General features: G+C 46.0%; 2 protein-coding genes across 2 annotated transcripts; one reads left to right on the top strand and one right to left on the bottom strand.

Annotated features, from left to right (window-relative positions):
- The first annotated feature begins 1,209 nt into the window (after positions 1-1,209).
- Positions 1,210-3,253, top strand: LOC115152055 (glycine cleavage system H protein, mitochondrial). Its single transcript, XM_029696532.1, has 5 exons — positions 1,210-1,394; positions 1,549-1,628; positions 1,783-1,846; positions 1,979-2,110; positions 2,462-3,253. Exons 1-5 carry the CDS (start codon positions 1,250-1,252, stop codon positions 2,557-2,559), a joined length of 519 nt encoding a protein of 172 aa, XP_029552392.1. The 5' UTR covers positions 1,210-1,249; the 3' UTR covers positions 2,560-3,253.
- A 1,518-nt stretch (positions 3,254-4,771) lies between these two features.
- On the bottom strand, positions 4,772-14,296 carry LOC115152056 (deoxyribodipyrimidine photo-lyase). Its single transcript, XM_029696533.1, has 10 exons — positions 13,820-14,296; positions 12,715-13,456; positions 12,309-12,620; positions 12,042-12,214; positions 11,875-11,959; positions 11,548-11,780; positions 11,256-11,450; positions 5,994-6,219; positions 5,569-5,744; positions 4,772-5,385 (listed from the first exon to the last, which is right to left on the bottom strand). The coding sequence occupies exons 1-10, from the start codon at positions 14,042-14,044 to the stop codon at positions 5,032-5,034; spliced, it is 2,721 nt and encodes a 906-aa protein (XP_029552393.1). The 5' UTR covers positions 14,045-14,296; the 3' UTR covers positions 4,772-5,031.
- Between the last annotated feature and the right edge of the window lie 3,175 nt (positions 14,297-17,471).

Here is a 17,471-nt window from a genome sequence, read left to right on the forward strand (position 1 = left end):
AATTGTTTTTCCACCATTCATTTTTCCATAGGGGATTTTAGAAACACTAAAAATAAGGGCTGTGTTTCATGTAGGCTTACTCTGGCGTGACGTTTTTATAACCATATAAGTCTATAAGTTTATAACCAATATATTTGGCTCTATTTACTCTTAGATTTGAAAATGCTAATTAGCATCAAAGTAGACATGCAAAACTACAAATCCCTGTAAGTTCCTGCAAGTCATTTCTAGCTGACACCTTTGCTAACAGGTATTGTGTCCATATTAACTTGCACAAGAAAGTTTACACAATTGTCCATTTAAAGGAAGGTAGCCAATTTATTCATTACTACCTTTACTTAGTTAGTTAATACAGAGATTCTTACCTTTTCCTCGATTCGGCAGTCTCGTCCAGATCATCACAACATTTGTAGCTCTTTGTGATAGCCACATTAGCAGCTAATTAGCCTTTCATTTTTTGGGGGGGGGGGGGGTGTTAAATACTGGCGAATATATTGATAAAAGTCACCTTGTCCTAGAGAGATTTACACAGTTAACAAAATGTCACACCAGGGTAAGCCTACATCCAAAATCCCCTATGGGAGGAACAATTGGAACCATTTTACTGTTTGACCACTAGGTTTTATGGGTATTATGACTTGTACTGTGGTAGTCTTTGTTATGGAACTGAGAGTCACGATAAGGGCTAAACTTACCCTGTCCAGTGTCTCAACTTACCCCATACCCAGAGCAAGTTGTGCCAAGAGACCTCTTTTTTTTGGGACAAGCTATGTTTTCAAATCTGTTGTTTATATGGATTTTGATTATTTTCAGGGATACACAACATTGTGAAATATATGTAGATATCTTTGTTAGTAAGAATACTATATTTCCCTTGACGAAGTGATGCTGAATGTAAAAAATGGCTTGGCTTACCCCACTATCACCTAATGCATTACGCTACAATATTTGTATGTGACCAATAACATTTTATTTGGTAGCCTGAAGCCTCTCTATTTGAATCAACAACTTTGTATTTTCTATTCCCATTGTCCATATTGAAAAAAAATATGAATATGTTATTCTCTGGATGTATGCCTATCTGTATTCCACATGTCAAAAATGCATGTTTGTTTTACACATGCCACAAGGCTATTTGTAACTCTAACGTTCCATAACGTTGTGCCTGCTGAACGCGCCCCTAGTGGCGTCTGAGCTGATGACGTCTAAAAAAGGCGACAGTCACTGCAGTCGTCAAAACGCGACCACAATGGCTACATGTGTGATGCTACGTTGCTTGTCTTCCAACTTTTCCTCTGCCTTGCTCTATCGTTTGGCACAGCTACCTCCCTCTCGGCTGGTATCCAGGGCATACTTACTACGGACTTTGTCCACTACCACCCGACTCTCATCAGGTAACGTTACTTGGCTTGTGGACATCGTAACACAGGTGGTTCATAGCAAGGACGCATTGCACGACCGTAACGTAGCTAGTTTAGCGTGTAGATATAACTGTTTTTCGGTTTGTGTCTACTCGAACTAATTTTACTATTTTCCTGAATTCCACAGCTCTTAAATTCACAGACAAACACGAATGGATACGAGTAGAGGGAGAGGTAGGAACTGTTGGCATCAGCAAATTTGCTCAGGTGGGTTGTTCTCACGAGCGTATGCTCCCACTAGTTTGTATGAGCCACATTGTGACCTGTGGTCTTAACTACCCAGTGTTAGCGTGTGGTGTGGCACACGGATCATGAAGTGACACATTTAGTTAATTTCTCATTATCTAAATCTGTCATGCAGGAGGCTCTAGGAGATGTGGTGTACTGTGGACTACCAGAGGTTGGCACACAGCTGGCACAGACTGGTAAGGAGCAATTACTACCATACAGACTTGTGAGGAGGGTAATGCGACCGCTGGTCCTCTTGGGTTATACTAGTCACCCTTGCCTTCCTCAAGACCTGTTCATGACCTGACCTATCGCTGTCCTTTTTTTAGATGAGTTTGGCGCATTGGAGAGTGTGAAGGCAGCTAGTGAGTTGTACTCTCCTCTAACCGGGGAAGTTACAGAGGTCAACACACTCCTTGCAGACAACCCTGGCCTTGTCAACAAGTCCTGCTACAAAGACGGTGAGCATACATGCATACACACACTCTACACCCGCAGACATGCATGCATACTCTAGTCTACGCGCGCACACACATCACACAGTAGTCCCGTGTGGCTCAGTTGGTAGAGCATGGTGTTTGCAACGCCAGGGTTGTGGATTCGATTCCCACGGGGGACCAGTATGGGAGAAAAAAAAATGTATGAAATGTATGCATTCACTACTGTAAGTCGCTCTGGATAAGAGCGTCTGCTAAATGAGTAAAATGTCAAATGTAAATGTAACATCAGTGATTTATTTTAAGGAAAGAAAGAATATTCAAACAGGGCCTATGTCTAGGCTAACCTCTGACCTGTAACCCCTGCTGGGACAGGTTGGCTGATGAAGATGACCATTGCCAACCCTAAGGAGCTGGATGCTTTGATGGATGAGAAGGCTTATGAGAGATACATCAGATCCATAGAGGACTAGCACTGCCTAGCCCCAACTCTTATCACCCCCACCCCCTCACCTGCCTGTCAATCATTAGTAGAGGAAGTGCACCAGTTGTGCCATGACACTACACCGGGGAACCAACAGGGATGCCAGAGAGGCTGCAGAGCTCATCCGTATTGACCTGCCAGTGTTATTGTGCTCTGAATGTTAGGAGTCTTTATTGTACTGGTAATGACTGACTTAATGGAGATGCTTAGGACAAGTGTCTTACACCTGTGACATGTACAGTATGTGGATGAGTGATACTGTACGACTCCTGATGCAGCCTATGGAAGAATCTCAAGTCTTTTCCTTGATTCCTTGTGTCCGTTCTCTGCCTCCTTAATAAAACAAATCGGAGGGTTTCGCTCTGTTTTGAGGAATTGAGGAAAAGGCTTTTAAGATTCATCCTCAATCTCTCCTCAGTTGCTCAAGGCCTGCCCCAAGCACAGGATATGAGGAACTTAAGATTGTGAATACTACTAGGAAAAATAGTCCTCAGAATTTCACTCTATCAAATACAGCTGTCTGGATCAGTCTGTCTGATAGGAGAGTAGAGGGAAGGAACTAACAATAAAGCACTTCGGATCTAGTGCAGGCTGGTTTTTACTGTATGTTGGGCCTCTGCATGTACTGGCACTATCGAGAGGAGACTTAAAAATAAAACTTACACTTGTGTATTTACTTTGAATGTGTTAGTACTGTATCTTTTCAACTTTACCCCCCTCCAGCCTCCATTACAGAATGTTGTTATTATAAATGGCTTTGGTAATTGACTCATTTAAATAAATTCATGTAAACAGCAGTTTGTTCCTGTTACAGCATAACCCATAATGTGGTTACTGACATGTTGCAGCATTATTGCATGACCTGGAACATGCACCCATTTTGAAACTACCAAGTTAGTCTTTGGCCTTTTCTCATTTGGTAAAAATCCATCCTCCACCTTCTGTAACCTGGGTCTTTTCTCAATTAGATTGGCTTAACTCCTGCATCCTCGCCTCCGTCCTCGCTCGCCTCCTTTTAAAAAAAAGTCTGAGGAAATCGAGGAGAGGTGTCGGTGGACAAATGTGCTTGTATGAAATGAGAAGCTTCTCCACTCGCGCGCCATCAGGCAAATTATGTTTACAGAAGTGGATCCCAAAATGTGTAGTGATAAAAGTTGTGCAAGACAGTTATAAAAGGATAAGTAGCATATCGTTTTTAAATGTGTGCATGCTTTCCTCTGACAATACAATATCCGATTCAAAGGGGGACTGGCAGATATCAAAACCCTTCCAAGGTAGGATACACTTGTGCTTCCTCGCCAACAGGCGGCTATCAAGGCGAGAAGGACAGTCTTCTAACGGACTTTTTCCCAAATGTGAAAAGGCCACTAAAACTGATAAGATGTCAATTAGTTAGTAGGCGAATGGAAGTGTCCTCCCCTCCTCGATAGTCACCTTTCATTCTCCCTAAGTTAGTGAATAAAACAGCTTTAGCAAACTCCACCAACTCTGATGTCCTAGCTGTGTCTGAATCCTGGCTTAGGAAGGCCACCAAAAATGCAGAAATTTCCACCCCCAACTACATTTTCTGCCAAGATTGCAACTCCACTCCCTTTGGAAGTTCTATCTACTGCAGAGAGCGACTGCAGAGTTCTGTCATGCTATCCAGGTCTGTGCCCAAGCAGTTTGAGCTTCTACTTTTAAAAATCCACATTTCCAGAAATGAGTCACTGTTGCCGCTTGTTTATAGACCCCCCTCAGCCCCCAGCTGTGCCCTGGACACCATATGTGAATTGATTGCCACCCCCCAATCTATCTTCAGAGTTCGTACTGTTTGGTGACCTAAACTAGGATATGCTTAATAACCTGGCCGTCCTACAATCTAAGCTAGATGCCCTCAATCTCACACAAATTATCAAGGAACCTACCAGGTACAACCCTAAATCCGTAAACACGGGCACCCTCATAGGTATTATCCTGACCAACCTGCCCTCTAAATACGCCTCTGCTGTCTTCAACCAGGATCTCAGCGATCACTGCCTGTGTCCGTAATGGGTCCGTGTTTAAACAACCACCCCTCATCACTGTCAAATGCTCCCTAAAACACTTCAGCGAGCAGGCCTTTCTAATCGACCTGGCCCGGGTATCCTGGAAGGATATTGACCTCATCCCGTCAGTAGAGGATGCGTTTATCAAGAAAATGTCTTGCACAACTAACTTAATTCATTTTGATCACTTTACACATTTATTTTTTGTGATCCACTGTAAACATAATTTGCCTGATGACACGCGAGTGAAGGAGAGACATTTGACACGAGCACAGTTTTGTCCACATTCCCTCTCCTCCCCGCGTCTCCTCGATTTACATCTGACCATTTTCAACAGTATGTGAGGAAGGACGCAGAAGTTAAGCAAACCAATTGAGAAAAGGCCACTGAGCACCACAGTGGCTCTATCGAACCTTTAGCCCCTGCCCTTATGGTCATCTGTGAGAAGTAGCCACTCCCCCAGGCACTGTGGAGAACCTGTCCTTGGCAGCGGGGGTCCTCTTTCCCCTTCCTTGAGCTGCAAGGGGGCGTGGTAGTCCCTCCATCCTCCTCTGGTCTCGCTCCTGTCTTTCCCTCCTCTCTGTTCCCTCATTTATCACGCTGGCTGTGAAGTCTGTCTGGTTCAGGAAGGCGATGGTCTCATTCCGCCTGCGGCTCACGTAGCCCTTCAGAACGGCGTTGTAGGGGTTAGAGGCAGCGTCCGCGTCTGGATCGTCTGATTGGTGCTTGAACTCCATACGGGTGATGACAGGCAGGAGGAACTGCCCACCTGTGCTGACCATACCTCCCTGACAGAGAAAGGGAGAGAAGCTGTCACTCACTCAATTTAGTTCACAGTGTGACATTTGTATATAAAAAATTGTCTGAAGGCATACAAAAACCATGTGGCCAAAGAAAGAAATCAAACAGGAAATACAGTACTGAGGACCACTCATGAGACATAATACGATAGAAGCAGTGAGTTGACATACACCCATGGCCTCCGAGACCAGGCGGGGGGGCAGGGGGACCAGGTCGCACCCCGAGCAGGGGTCCACGTACTCCCCAAAACGCCTCCTCACCAATGCCACGTCCTGCAAAGACTGGCTCCTCCTCTCCTCCAGATCTGTCACCACACGCTCTGGGTAGGACTGGCCTAGGACTACACCTAGAGGGAGAGGCTGAGGTTTTGCTAAAGTGTAGATGGATAAGGGGAGTTAAACACCCACAAGTCTATACAGAGAAACACATGAGAGTTGGGTTAGTGGTAAAGCTATAGTATGGCTATGGTAAGGTTATGGTAACTCTACAGTAAGATAAGGGTAAGGCTATGGTAAAGTTATTACAATAAGGTTAGACTAACTTTGGAAGTTTAAGTTAAGATTAGGAGGATAAGGCTGGTGCTGCTGTCTCTCACCGGCACGGCGCAGCATGGAGGCTGGGCACTTCCAGGGTTTGTGTATGAGGTCATCAGGCAGCACCGCCAGCTCAGTGCACCACTTCCTGACATAGTTTCCGTAAGGGTCACAGGTCATGGCTGCGTCAACAGGGTGCATGACAAAGTTCCAGTGGTCCAGACCACACATGCCTCCATTCTGCCACATCATGGCATCTATGGCCACGTCAGCATCCACAAGGGTGTCCTACACACACACAGTCCAACATTTGTATCAAATCAAATGTTTTTTGTCACATGTTTTTGTAAACAACAGGTGTAGACTTAACTATGAAATGCTTGCTTAAGGGTCCTTTTCCAACAATGCAGAGTTAAAGACAAAGTAAAAAATAAATAATAGAAATAGTGACCCTGTGAATAACAATAACGAGTAAAAATAACATGGCTATATACAGTTAGCACCAGAACCGAGTCGATGTCCACGGGTATGAGGTTATTGCGGTAGACACTATGTACATATAGGTAGGGGTAAAGTGACAAAGCAACAGGATAGATAATAGGCAGCAGCAGCAGTGTGTGGTGAGTGTGTGGCATCAGTATCCATGTGTGGGCATTTGTAGTGTGTGTGTGTTGGGGTGTCAGTGTAAGTATGGGTGAGTGAGTCCACTGTGTGTGCATAGAGTTAGTGCAAAAAAGGGTCAATGCAGGTAGTCCGGGTAGCCATTTGATTAGCTATTTTGCAGGCTTTTTTTTAGCACTCTTATGGCTTGGGGGTATAAACTGTTCAGGGTCCTATTGGTTCCAGACTTGGTGCACTGGTACCGCTTGCAGAGAAAACAGTCTATGACTTGGGTGGCTGGAGTCTTGACCATTTTTTGGGCCTTCCTCTGACACCGCCTGGTATGGAGGTCCTGGATGGCAGGGAGCTTGGCCCGAGTGATGTACTGGGCTATACTCACCACCATCTGTAGTGCCTTGCGGTCAGGTGCCTTGCAGTTACCGTACCAAGCGGTGATGCAGCCAGTCAAGATGCTCTCAATTGTGTAACTGTAGAACTTTTTGAGGATCTGGGGGCCCGTGCCAAATTTTTTAAGCCTCCTAAAGGGGGAAGAGGCGCTGTCGTGCCCTCCTCACAACTGAGTGGGTGTGTGTGGACCATGTTAATTCCTTTGTGATGTGGCCCCCGAGGAACTTGAAGCTCTCGACCCGCTCCACTACAGCTCCATGATGTGGATGGGGTGTGCTCACGCATCCGTTTCCTGTAGTCCACAATCAGCTCTTTTGTTTTACTGAGGTTGAGGTTGTTGTCCTGGTACCACACTGCACACAATATAGGCTGCCTCATCATCGTCGGGTCATCAGTAAACTTGATGGTGTTGGCCACGCAGTCATGGGTGAACAGGGAGTATAGGAGGAGCTAAGCACACACCCCCCAGGCTCCCGAGTGGCGCAGCGGTCTAAGGTACTACATCTGAGTGCAAGAGGCGTCACTACAGTCCCTGGTTCGAATCCAGGCTGTATCACATCCAGCCGTGATTGTGAGTCCCATAGGGCGGTGCACAATTGACCCAGCGTCTTAGCTGACTTGCCTAGTTACATAAAGATTAAATAAATTAAGTAAAATAAACACCCTTGAGGGTGCCCACATGTTGATGGTCAGCATGGTGGAGGTGATGTTGCCCACTTGCACTGCCTGGGGGTGGCCCGTCAGGAAGTCCAGAATCCAGTTGCAGAGGGAGGTGTTCAGTCCCAGGGTCCTGAGCTTGGTTATAAGCTTGAAGGGGACTATTTTGTTGAATGCTGAGCTTTAGTCAATGAACAGAATTCTTACATAGGTATTCCTTTTCTCCAGGTGGGTGAGGGCAGTGTGGAATGCAATAGAGATTGCATCATCTGTGAATCTGTTGGGGCGGTATGAGAATTGGAGTGGGTCCAGGGTGTCTGAAATTATCTTGTTGATATGAGCTATATATTTAACCTTTATGTAACTAGGCAAGTCAGTTAAGATGCTGGGTCAATTGTGCACCGCCCTATGGGAGTGCTATGGGGCAATAGTAATTTAGGCAGGTTACCTTGGCGTTCTTTGGCACGGGGACTATGCTGGTCTGCTTGAAACAAGTTGCTATTACAGACCGGATCAGGGATAGGTTGAAAATGTCAGTGAAGACACTTGCCAGCTGGTCAGCACATGCAATGAGTACGCATCCCGGTATTCCGTCCGGCCTCACGGCTTTGCGAATGTTAACCTGTTTAAAGGTCCCACTTAAATCAGCTACAGAGAGCGAGATCACAGTCGTCCGGAACAGCTAGTGCTCTCATACATGGTTCAGTGTTGCTTGCCTCGAAGTGAGCATAGAAGGCACTTAGATCGTCTGGTAGGCTAGCGTCGCTGGGCAGCTCGCTGTTGGGTTTCCCATTGTAATCCATGATCGTTTGCAAGCCCTGCCACATCCGTCAAGCGTCAAAGCCGGCATGGTACGCATCGGTCTTAGTCCTGTATTGATGATTTGCCTGTTTGATGGCTTGTTGGAGGTCATAGCAGGATTTCTTATAAGCATCCGGATTGGAGTACCGCTCCTTGAAAGCGGCAGCTCTAGCCTTTAGCTCAGTGCGGATGTTTGCTTATGACCCTATACAGCTTGTTGAGTGCGGTCTTATTACCAGCATCAGTTTATCGTGGTAAATATACAGCTATGAAAAATAAATATCATGGTCAATATTATGGTCTGCAGCTTATCATTAGGTATTCTAACTCAGGCGAGCAACAACTTGAGACTTGACATTAGAGATCGCAAATAAGCTGTTAACAAAGAGACACACCCTCCTCCTTTTGTCTTACCCAAGTCTGCCATCCGGTCTTGACAATGCATAGAACAACCAGCGAGATGTACACTGAGCAGTGCTTAATTTGAGCCGGATCCACGGTACCTCTCGTGGCATGAAAAATAATTTTCACTTTTTGCAATGTTAAAATTATAGTGAACACAATCAAAGTTCATTCGAGTTGCCTCTTGGTTAATTCTCCTGCCCCGCCCCCCGTATCTCTCACAGAACTAGAATGAGATTCACTTTCTATGATCTCTCTCCCTCTGCTCTGATAGACATGAGCCTGCAACTCTCATCTCTCCAGCATTTCACTTCATACTTTTTTTTCCTTATAAAAATATAGCTGCGCGATGGGTTCTAGAGGAACTGCGGCATGCATGAGAAATTTAAATACATTTACTAAAGTTAGAGTTACTGCTCTGTTCAGAAAGAAATGAAATAATTCAGAATAGCCTACTACACTATGAGAAAGCCTACACTTTTGCCACAGATGATAATGTTTTCTTTTCAAAATAGCCAAGCTGTGGAATGTAGCCCAATATAATGCATAGCCTACAGTCGGGAACGGGGGCAAATATGTCAGTGAACAAACAGCATGCAGACAAAACTGGCCTTTCTCAATATTTGAAATAGCCTACAATCGTGGGAAAACACAGGTTGGAAAGCAAATGGCTAATGCTGAAAAGAGAATACTCTAATATGTCAGCTTTAGGCTACCAAAACATTTGATTAACTTCCAAATAGAGAGAGGCACGAGCGCATAGGCCATCACCAGCGAGTGAGCTGTGCATCATTGTGTGAGTCAGCGACACTGGAAAGCTTTTTTAGGACTATAATTTCCTGATATTGTAGCCTACAGTATGTGTCTCCACACAACTAGGCCTAGGCTATTGATGGATTCAAGACAAGGTCGTTTTCATTGATTCATCTCAGATTCTAAGTTTGTCAGTGTCAAAGTAACCGGTCATTTCGATCATTTGTGCAGTATTATGGTGCTTTCAAGACAACTGGGAACTCAAAAAAAAAAATAGATCGAATCATGATGTCAGTGATCTTCAGGTCAGAAAGTCGGAGCTCTAGAAAGAGGTGAGTTCCCCACATGGGATTCCGAGTTGGATGACCGGTCAAAACTAATTTTCCCAGTTGGAGCTAGTTTTTTCCCGATTTCCCAGTTGCCTTGAACGCACTGAAGTCGGGAGTCAGAGATTTCCCAGCTCCGAGTTCCCAGTTGTTTTGAACGCGGCATTAAAAAAGATTATGCTAAAGTCTCCAGTCATGTAAAATTACGTAGAATTGCATGAAATGCGTTTATAAAAGGCCAAACATTTCCCGGACCCTAGGCCACAAAAATAAATTCCCATGTGTGCAACTTCTGTAAGTGACTCTACTGCTCTATGCCACTACGCAAATGTGATGCTATTCATGCAATGCTGCATTATAAAGGTGATATTTTTTCTCCATGCATTCCGGTACCTCAGAGCTCTCCAAATCACCCCCCTTTCACGCTCAATTTTGTTCCGGCAGCTCCCGATTTACAAATGACGCACTGACACTGAGTATACCAAACATTAGGAACTAATATTGAGTTATACCCCCTTTTGCCCTCAGAACAGCCTCATTGAGTCGGGGCATGGACTCAAAAAGGTGTCGAAAGCATTCCACAGGGATGCTGGCCCATGTTGACTCCAATGCTTCCCACAGTTGTGTCAAGTTGGCTGGATGTCCTTTTGGTGGTGGACCATTTTTGATACACACAGGAAACTATTGAGTGTGAAAAACCCAACAGCGTTGCAGTTCTTGACACAAACCAGCTCACCTGGCACCTACTACCATACCCCGTTCAAAGGCAATTAAATACTTTGTCTTGCCCACTCACCCTCTGAATGGCACACATACGCAATCCACGTCTCAATTGTTTTGAGGCTTAAAAATCATTCTTTAACCTGTCTCCTCCCCTTCATCTACACTGATTGAAGTGGATTTAACAAGTGACATCAATAAGGGATCATAGCTTTCACCTGGGTTCACCTGGTCAGTCTATGTCATGGAAAGAGCAGGTGTTCTTAATGTTTTGTACACTCGGTGTATATAATCCATGTCCTCGTTCAACCATGATTTTGAGAAACATCGGATATTACAGTTTTTCAGGTCTTGTTGATAGGATGGTCTCGAATGAAGCTCATCCAGTTTGTTCTCTAGTGACTGCACGTTCGCCAATAGAACAGAGGGCAATGTAGGTCTATTTGGTGGCCGACGGATTTTCACCAGGATGCTGCCTTGCCTGCCTTTCGGTGCAGCTTCCTCTTTCGATTCCCAGGGACTAGGGGCCTGGTCCGGAGTAAGCTGAACATCCAGAGCTGCCGACTCGTCGTATTAGACATTTTCATTAAACAGACAAACCTCTATAGTCTGGTGTGTATGTCTGTGTGTGTGCGACCGTGTGTGCGTGAGTCTCACCTGGAACCAGCGATATCCTTCTTGCCATGGTAGATGGAGGTAAGCTATGAGGAAAGAAGCCACTACGTGTCTCATATAGTTGTTCATCCATCCAGTCAGCCACAGCTGTCTCATTGCAGCGTCTACTAGAGGATAACCTGTCCTGCCCTTCTGCCACGCCTTCAGATGACCCCTCTCATTGCTCCACCGAAGGGCCTGATTGGACAAAAACCAAGAAGAGAGTGAGTGTCCTGCTTTCATTGGATACAAACCAGGAAGAGAGTGCTAGAGCTAGTGTTAACCCTGTCCTTGCCTTGTATGGTGGTCTGAGTGATTCCCAGGGCAGGTCTGGGAACAATGTTAGCTGCCAGTAGGCCAGGTCCCTCCAGGCCAGTTTTCGTATGAACTTGGGGGGTCGGCAGCGCGCCCCTTTAGTGTCCCACAGCAGCCAGCGAGCACTCAGCTGGCCAAAGTGCAGGTAAGGAGACAGACAGCTGGTGTTGGGGACATCCGCTCGCCCTGATTCCTTCTCATATCTGTACACACCTGGAATACGTACACACACACATATAACATATCTATTCTGTAGGGTGGTTTAATTCCGAGTACAAGTAGAGAAAGGGAAATGTGTGTGTCTCACCATCATTTAGAAAGGCCTCTAGACGTGACTGGGCCCCCTCCTCACTGAAGTCCCAGGAACTCCTGATGTTAGCCGCCCAGTCAATCTGGAACAGACACACACTCACATTAACATACAACCAACAATAACCCAGACCCCCATGTGCTTCAGTCCAAGGGGTTACTGACCGTGGTTCCATCCTTCCTGCAGGGCATGCGTGCCAGTCCTAGCCCCTCCAGAGGGCAGCCTCTAGGCCAGACAGAGGGTGAGGGGAGCGATATGGGGGGGTCCAGGGGAACCCCTAAACCTGGGCCAGGGTTCATCTGACAGCAACTCATGAAGTGGGATACAGAACCAATACCTGAGGGAGGGAAAGTGTGTGTGAGAGAGTTACTGCTGTGTCATATTAAATGTTAATAACAGTAGTAGTGGTTGTAACTGTAGTATTACCATACCTCTGAGTCCCACCCCCTCAGTAGTAACAGTATAAGGGTCTCTGAGACAGTAGGAGTGGACCATGTTAACCTCCACTCTGTCTTTCTGCAGCGCTGACACCACTACCTGGTCCCGCTCTCTCAGCCACGGCTCGTAGAGGGCGCTAGCCAGCACCGTCTGCGCCCCCGTCTCTCTCACCAGACTCCTCAGGGCACGCAGCGAAGAACCAATCCCCTCTCTCTCCTCATCCGGCCGAAGGAAAACAAGATGGCTGCCGATGTGTTCCAGAGCAGAGCTGAGACAGGACAGGGCCTGGTGCAGCCAGAATTTACCTGGGATGAGACAGAGAAGGATTAGACACAGATCAGGAGACACAGAAGCTGAGGTAAAGAAATAATGACATAATATGTATATGTTTATACTTACAGGCCCCTCCCATAGCCACGGTTACCCCGGGACCCTCCTCCTCCTCTGGGCACCAGATAAAGACGGGGATGACTGGCCCTCCAGCCTCCAACGAGCTAATCACAGCTGGGTTGTCATGGAGACGAAGGTCCCTGCGGAACCACATCAGCACAGGGGGTGGAGCCGAGGGGCATCGAGGCACACCTACCACCTGCTGGCCATAACCCTTCCGCCGCTGACGTCGGTTCTTTGAGCGCTTTGGCTTCTCAGATTGGTCCACTTCGCACTCCACCACTGTGACGTCACCTTTGGTTTGGTTGAGATTGGATGTCAAAGAAGTGGCAATAGATGCACACACATCCTGAGTGACGTTAGACCATTTTATGTCTGTCTGTTTCTGGGTCTTGGTTGGGCCTCTCTGTCTCTCTGTCTGAGGAGAGCTGCCATGTCCAGAGGATCTTCTGGGTGATGTGGTGTCTTGGTGTTGAGCCTGAGTCTGTCTCCTTCCTCCTGCTGCTGCTAGCTGGGCGTAGCTCGCACCCTTGGGCAGAGGGGCTGGCGGAGGCTGGCTGGAGCTACCATTAGGAGAAACTGACTGACTCTGAATGGAGCTATTCTGGGGTCTGTATGTTGCCGTAGCCTGGGTGTCTGTTTGACCCTGGAGTTTAGGGTCTGGGAAGAGGGGCTTGGTATCGGTCTGCTGTTGCCTTTTGACCTCTAATAGGGACAGAGCCAGAGCCACTGCCAACTCATCATCCTCATCCTGTAACAGACAATTATGGTCATATATACAGCTTTAGTCATATACACAGCTTTACAATGTTAGAGGTTCAAAATAGTCTCTGTCTCTTCTTTACCTTCTTGACAAATACAACTCTGCTGGAAAATCCAGCTGTACCAGCTCAAGCCAGTGAACAGCTCAAGATCCGAACTGGTCTAAACTGGATTTTCCAGCAGGGTACGTTAGGCCTACAACACTAACAAAACACACACAACTATCAAACTAACAAATGTCATTGTGTTGAGACAGAGTATCTATAATACTTTTAGAATATGACTGGACTATACACATACACACGCGCACACACACACACACACACACACACACACAAACAAACAGTCGTACCTTGGAGAAGTATTCCAAATAGATGGAGGTGAGGGTGGTGTGAAGGCTGCTGTGATCGGTGGCTAGGAGCTGGATGAGCGGCAAGAAATTTGTCCGTGTATCGTTGTGTCCCAGTACAGACACACACAGACAGAAGAAGCCCTCGGCGTTCTCTCTCCCCACAAGCAACTCTCTCAGCATCTGACGAACCTGGGACATGGGGTCCTCACCACCCGATACAGGCATGGTCTATTGCTGGTGATGAAAAGCAATAAAATGGAGAGGAGTTCCCTACTGAAACTGTCAGTCTCTCTTAAAATTCAAAATGCCAAAAAATCCAGATTAGGTCGTAATCATCCATGAAAAGACACTGTTAAAGTGGATTTCGTTTGCATTTTTCTGAAGTTTTCGATTAGTGGAGATAGTGGGACGGAGAGAATCGAGTATGCTGCAAAGTTTATGAGTTACTCAACAGCTGATAGCCAGTTACACAAGCTCAATCCCATGCTGTTTTGTAATTACTTCTGGTGTGATGCAATGTAACATTGTGACCAGTAGAGGGCACACAAGTCTACAATATTACAGTCATTAGTCTCACTTACTACGCTCATGATGCTCCTGAGAAACCCTCACCGCTTCCCTCTCCACACTAAAGACAAATAAAATCATCATCCCTCTCCCGCCAAGTGTCTTTTAAACCCTTCATTTATTCTCTTGATCCTCATGCTATACGAGAGAGAGAGATCAATAGTGTTTAAACAAAGTATGTAGGCTCTAAGTGTGTGATCAATAGAGAACAGGGAGACTAGCTGGCTTCTCTCTGTCTCTCACTAACAGACAGATCAGGGAATGGGCCAATCTGCCATAAGCCTAAACACATCTGTCTGCCATCACATGCTATCAATAAAGATCTGTTTTGAATGTATACCTAAGAGATCAAAGAGAGAAAAAGAGGTGACAGGAGAAGAGATGAGGGCTCTCCAGAGGGTGGTGTGGTCAGCCCAACGCATCACCAACGCATCAGCCACCTGAGCCATGACTGATAAACAGCTTTTATCTCCAGGCCATCAGACTGTTAAACCGTCACCACTAGCCGGCCTCCTCCCAGTAACCTGCCCTGAACCTTAGTCAATGTTACTAGCCGGCCACCTTCCGGTACTCTAGCCTGAACCTTAGCGACTGCTGCCCTATGTACATAGAGACATTGAACACTGGTCACTTTATTCATGTTTACATACTGTTTTATCCACTTTATATGGATATACTGTAATCTAGTCATGGCTCATCCTATATAACTACTGCTGTACACACCTATTCTATTCATATACTGTCCATACTGCCTATACACACCAAAAAACGCATTTTGAAAGCATTCCACAGGGATGCTGGCCCATGTTGACGCCAATGCTTACCACAGTTGTGTCAAGTTGGCTGGGTGTCCTTTGGGTGATGGACCATTCTTGATACACACAGGAAACTGTTCAGCGTGAAAAACCCAGCAGCGTTGCACTTCATGACACAAACCGGTGAACCTGGAACCCACTACATACCCCGGTTCGAAGGCACAAAATCTTTTGTCTTGCCCAGTCACCCTCTGAATGGCACACATACACAATCCATGTGTCGATTGTCTCAAGGCTTGAAAATCCTTCTTTAACCTGTCTCCTCCCCTTCATCTATACTGACATCAACAAGTGACATCAATAAGGGATCATAGCTTTCACCTGGTCAGTCTATGTCATGGAAAGAGCAGGTGTTCATATACAGTACCAGTCAAAAGTTTGGACACACCTACTCATTCAATGGTTTTTCTTTATTTTTACTATTTTCTACATTGTAGAATATACCCTCTAACAGAAAGGGAGGAGAGCACAAACACACACACACACACACACATGCATGCTCCTACCCCACAGCAAGAGGGATATTTATTTTTCTTCACCATAACCACAATAAATACATCATCTTAACTATAATGTCCCAATTCGGCACTGGTTCCATGATAGCAAAGACTTTCCCATTCACCTATCCCCTCTCTTGCTCGCTCTCCCCCCTCTCCTCTCTCCTTCCTTCTCCCTCTCTCGATCTCTCGTCTCTCTCCTCTGTTTTACCACGGTGGTCAATCGCTCATTTGAAGCATTGAGTGAATCAGCTAGTGGAGAGAAGGAGGACAGTGAGAGGCTGAGGGGTTAGAGGTTAGGCGAAACAGGGAGACCACGTCACTTCAATGGCAGGTATCACAGAAGAAATCTAGCTGTGATGTGTGCTTGATGGGATCACCTAGCCCTATAGCAACCGCATAGCAACACACTGCCATCTACATGAATAGCAGAACATTAACATACATACACAGAAACACACAGTGGAGGTTGGGTAGATCATTCAGTGTTTATATTCCAGTGCCTGATCAAACACTCAGTTGTTGGTTTTGTGGATCACTGCAGGGATGTTTAGAGAGCAGAAATGGAGAGAAGGCAGAGAAGAAATGAGAATAGAGGTGAGGAGAACAGAACAGAACAGAAATGTTGGAGATGAGAGACCATCCCCTTCTGGATGCTTTGAGAGAAGGAAGGCGTGGAGGGGACAGGAAGAGGAAAAGGGAATGAAGGAAGATAGTATTGAGGCTTGAGAAAAGGAAAAGGAGGTGTGTGATAAAATGGAGGATAGCTAAAAGGAGAGAGAAGAGGACAGAGAAGGAACGGAGGATGAAGGAAAGGAGAGAGAAAAGGTGTGTAATAGTGGAAGACAGAACAGAAGACAGGACAATTCCTCCTCAATAAAAAAAGTCAAAAGTAAAGTAGAAGAAAAACACGCAAGAAATAAAAATAAGAAAAACAGGAGAAAGTAAGTAAGCTATAAACAGGGTCAGTTTCAGGGTCAGTGCCAATACCATATTTACAATGTGCAGGGATACTGGAGTGGTAGGGGTGTGTGTCTGTGTATGTGTGTGTGTGTAATCTGGGATTCCTTTCCTGGATTCCTGGTGTGTGCGTTAATTGTGTGATATGAGTTATGTGTACCCCAGAGAAAGGGGAGTAATGAAACTAACTCAACACACAGGGCGCTTTGGAGAGAGAGACAGAGAGTGAGAGAGTGAGAGATAGAGAGACGGAGACAGAGAGACAGAGTAAGAGACAGAATGACAGACAGACAGACTGACAGAGAGACAGAGTAAAAGACACAGACAGAGAGATATAGAGGGAGGGAGAGAGAGAGACGGAGAAAAGAGGGCAGTGAAGAGAGGAGCTGTGAATGAGGTTGGCACGGTGCCATCCACTCAGAGCTAGTTCCCACACACTGGGATGGGGAGGGTGGTGGAGAGAGAGAGGGGGAAAGGAAAAGGAACAGAATCTTCCACACTGATACACCAGTGCCCACAGACAGACAAGATACTGAGATGCCAGGTTGTCATTGCAAATAAGATTTCTTTGCAATTGACTTATCTGGGTAAAAAATAAATAAAGAGGAGATGAAGAGAGAAGGAAGAGCCCTTGAGACCCCTGGAGGGGAGCCGAAACAGGACGACTAGATCTAGGAGGATGATGAGAGGAAGGACAAAAATGAGGGTGAGGATGGAGGGATGAAAAGGAGGACAACGAAGAGCATGGGCGGTTTGAGAGGCACATCAGAAGACAGGCACATCAGAAGACAGGCACCATACCAACAATGAAGT

This window comes from Salmo trutta, chromosome 17 (genome assembly GCF_901001165.1).
Source record: "Salmo trutta chromosome 17, fSalTru1.1, whole genome shotgun sequence".
In the NCBI taxonomy this organism is placed as follows: Eukaryota; Metazoa; Chordata; class Actinopteri; order Salmoniformes; family Salmonidae; genus Salmo; species Salmo trutta.

Excerpts from the sequence above, each read along its gene's own strand:
- LOC115152056 (XM_029696533.1), bottom strand. The coding sequence starts at position 14,044 with ATGCCTGTATCGGGTGGTGAGGACCCCATGTCCCAGGTTCGTCAGATG. Across the intron at positions 11,781-11,874 it reads AGAGGCCTTTCTAAATGATG|GTGTGTACAGATATGAGAAG; the intron begins GTGAGACACACA and ends TACGTATTCCAG. Across the intron at positions 5,745-5,993 it reads CTCCATGCTGCGCCGTGCCG|GTGTAGTCCTAGGCCAGTCC; the intron begins GTGAGAGACAGC and ends CTCTCCCTCTAG.
- LOC115152055 (XM_029696532.1), top strand. The coding sequence starts at position 1,250 with ATGGCTACATGTGTGATGCTACGTTGCTTGTCTTCCAACTTTTCCTCT. Across the intron at positions 1,847-1,978 it reads CACACAGCTGGCACAGACTG|ATGAGTTTGGCGCATTGGAG; the intron begins GTAAGGAGCAAT and ends TCCTTTTTTTAG. Across the intron at positions 2,111-2,461 it reads CAAGTCCTGCTACAAAGACG|GTTGGCTGATGAAGATGACC; the intron begins GTGAGCATACAT and ends CTGCTGGGACAG.